General features: G+C 32.3%; 1 protein-coding gene across 1 annotated transcript in view; it reads left to right on the plus strand.

Moving 5' to 3' along the window:
* LOC106878501 (polycomb complex protein BMI-1) overlaps nt 1-2,854 on the plus strand; it is a 195,947-nt gene that overhangs the window by 169,466 nt on the left and 23,627 nt on the right. The window contains exon 5 of the mRNA XM_052969864.1: nt 2,081-2,216. Coding sequence (XP_052825824.1) covers nt 2,081-2,216 — 136 coding nt within the window. The remainder of the gene's footprint in view (nt 1-2,080; nt 2,217-2,854) is intronic.

The raw sequence follows: 2,854 nt of genomic DNA on the forward strand, positions 1-2,854 counted from the left end.
TATATATATATATATATATATATATATATATAAATATCTTTCTCCCTCTCTCTCACACTCACTCTGAATTCAAATTCTTTTTTATCGAAGAAGTGTGCATGTGAATGCTAATGCAACACATTTGTTTCTTTGCTTTCATTTTGTGTTGCTTTTGTTTTTCACAAGGTAATCAATTAAATAATTTCAATGTGAAAGGGTTAGTGACATAATTTAATAATTCAAAAATGTTAAAGTCACTTTAATTCTAGTTTTTAATAATACTATCTATTATGATCGTCAGAATGTTTTTACTGCAATCACTTGGAAAACTGCACAGACACTTAAAAACAACAATCGCTCAAAACAGTACATGCGTCATGAATTTAGTAAAGTCACACTTATATGGCTAGAACATTTTACATAAATGACAATTGCACGTAGCTGTAATACTGTATGGTCAAATGGTTCAGAAGTTCACTTTGTAACCATGAAGTTTATGTTCGATCCCACTGAATAGTATCTTATGCGAATGTTATTTTCTGTAGCTTCGGATCGATCCTTACTTTGTGAATGAAACTATACAGAAACCCGTCGAATTCTGTGTAGCTATTATTCGAAAGGTATAGCCTTGTCACCCTTGTACCATGCTGGTTCTGAGAATTTCATTGAAGACATACATGATTGTGCTCAGCCATTAACTCGTTAAATTAAGATGCAAATAATGCAGTTGGTATAGTTGTTGAATCTTCATTGTCAAATGACCGTTGATGCATTCTGTTTCTTTCATATACTAGAATATCTGGTATAGCGTTAACAATGACAGAAAATATTAATTTGCTGATATATCATTAACTCCTTACATAATTTTGATAACAATCTAGACAGAAATTGGTTTTTGCTTAGATTTTTGCATCTGAGGTTGTGTTGTTTTTACCTTTCTCTCAACGGTCGTCTCAGTGATGGCACATCTGGACAAGTCTATGTTTTCATAAGTATATTTATAGCTGGGAATATTGCAAAGCTTCAATCTGGATGGCGTCTAATCACTCAACACAGGACTCCCTGATATAAATCCATCTCCTTTTTGAAACCCAGCTTATTTGGTCTTTGCTATCTCTTTCACCATCTCTTACCGCAGCTTCACTGATCTGTATAACCCATGCTCTTCTTCGGTGGTATTTTTACCTCCTCCGGCTTATTTTGGACAACTTATCTTGAACAAACTAACTTCAATCAATGAAAGAAAAGCCATTATGGCGTCAAGATTCACAAGTGACACATAATGTACTAAACAGTTTTAAGATACTTTCTGTCAACATGCCAAAGCTACTTAACTGAATGCAAGCCATTTCCTATTTCCAGTACAATTCTCCTCACATTCCTAAGATTGCACTCTATTATTAATAGATCCCCACTTCCTTGCTGTAGCAAATTTCCCGTTTACCAAATCTCTGGCATTAACAATAATTAGGGACAACCTCCATATCTTTTATTTCATATCAGCATGTATTATCATTCACACGCTCTCGCATAGGTATCTCACCTCCTCTATCATTTGAACTAATTTATCACTGAATGTCGATTCTCTTTAACTTCCGATTTACTTTGTACATTCCCTGATCAGTTGCATTGGTTGTTTTTTGAGCTTGCTGGTAAATTCAGAAACATTATTCAGAAATAGGGTAGCTTTGTTAACTTATGATAAACTCTATTTTATAACTAACATGAAGTGCTTCAGTATTTAGCACGACAAAACTTATCCCTTGTATTCAGTTCTGTTCTATATCATAGCAGCAGGAAATTTACAAACGCGCTAAATGTCAGGTCTTGACTAAGTAATTGGTGACATTTCAGTGTCTTTTAATTTGTGATGTTTATAAATCTATCTAACGTTGTTCGACTGATATGCAGTCTGTCTTCTTTAGCGTGTCATATAATATAAGGGATAAATATAATACATTTTAAAATTTAGTTGTTTGGATGTTATGCTTGTCTACAATTAATTGTTAGGTTTTATTGCAAAACTTGTTTGATGTACTATTATTGCAAATGACTATTTATAAGAAATATTTTCTAATAACTATTCATATCCATTTTACAGCCACACACCAACCATGTGGTTCGGTAGACAGTGAAGTGAACGGTCTACTCAAGGCTGGGGAGGGTGCCCGTGCACACGAAAGAATCATTTATTCAGAAGATGAAAAGATAAGTTTATCACTGGAATTCAGTTCAAAGTAAGTCACGTAAAGTTTTGTTTTATACATTTACTTAAGAGAACAAAACTAATGCTGTTAGTAATCCACTCACTCAGATATATATGCATGCATACATACTTATAATATATATATATATATATATGTGTGTGTGTGTGTGTGTGTGTGTGTGTGTGTGTGTGTGTGTGTGTGTATGTATGTATGTATGTGTGTATGCATATATACATCTACATACTTATATTAAATATGTATGTATGTATATATATATACATATACATACTTATATAAATATATATATATATGTATATATACATATATATACACAAACACACACACACACATATATATATATATATATATATGTATGTCTATATATATGTGTATGTATATATATAAATATATATATATTACATACAAATTTAGAGGAATTACCACCAAAGTGGACTCCTAATATGCTAAAGATAAACGTCAAATTCCCTTACTACAAAGAGAGAGTTCTCATGAAAAAATTTCACCAAAACGCCAGGATGTAAAAATGAGCAAGACAAATGAAAATTTCGTGTATTTTCATTTGTCTTGCTCATTTTTACATTCTCTCTCTTCGTGGTAAGGCGATTTGACGTCTATCTATAGCATATTAGGAGTTCACTTTGGTGGTC

The sequence above is a fragment of the Octopus bimaculoides genome, chromosome 8 (genome assembly GCF_001194135.2).
Source record: "Octopus bimaculoides isolate UCB-OBI-ISO-001 chromosome 8, ASM119413v2, whole genome shotgun sequence".
NCBI lineage: Eukaryota > Metazoa > Mollusca > Cephalopoda > Octopoda > Octopodidae > Octopus > Octopus bimaculoides.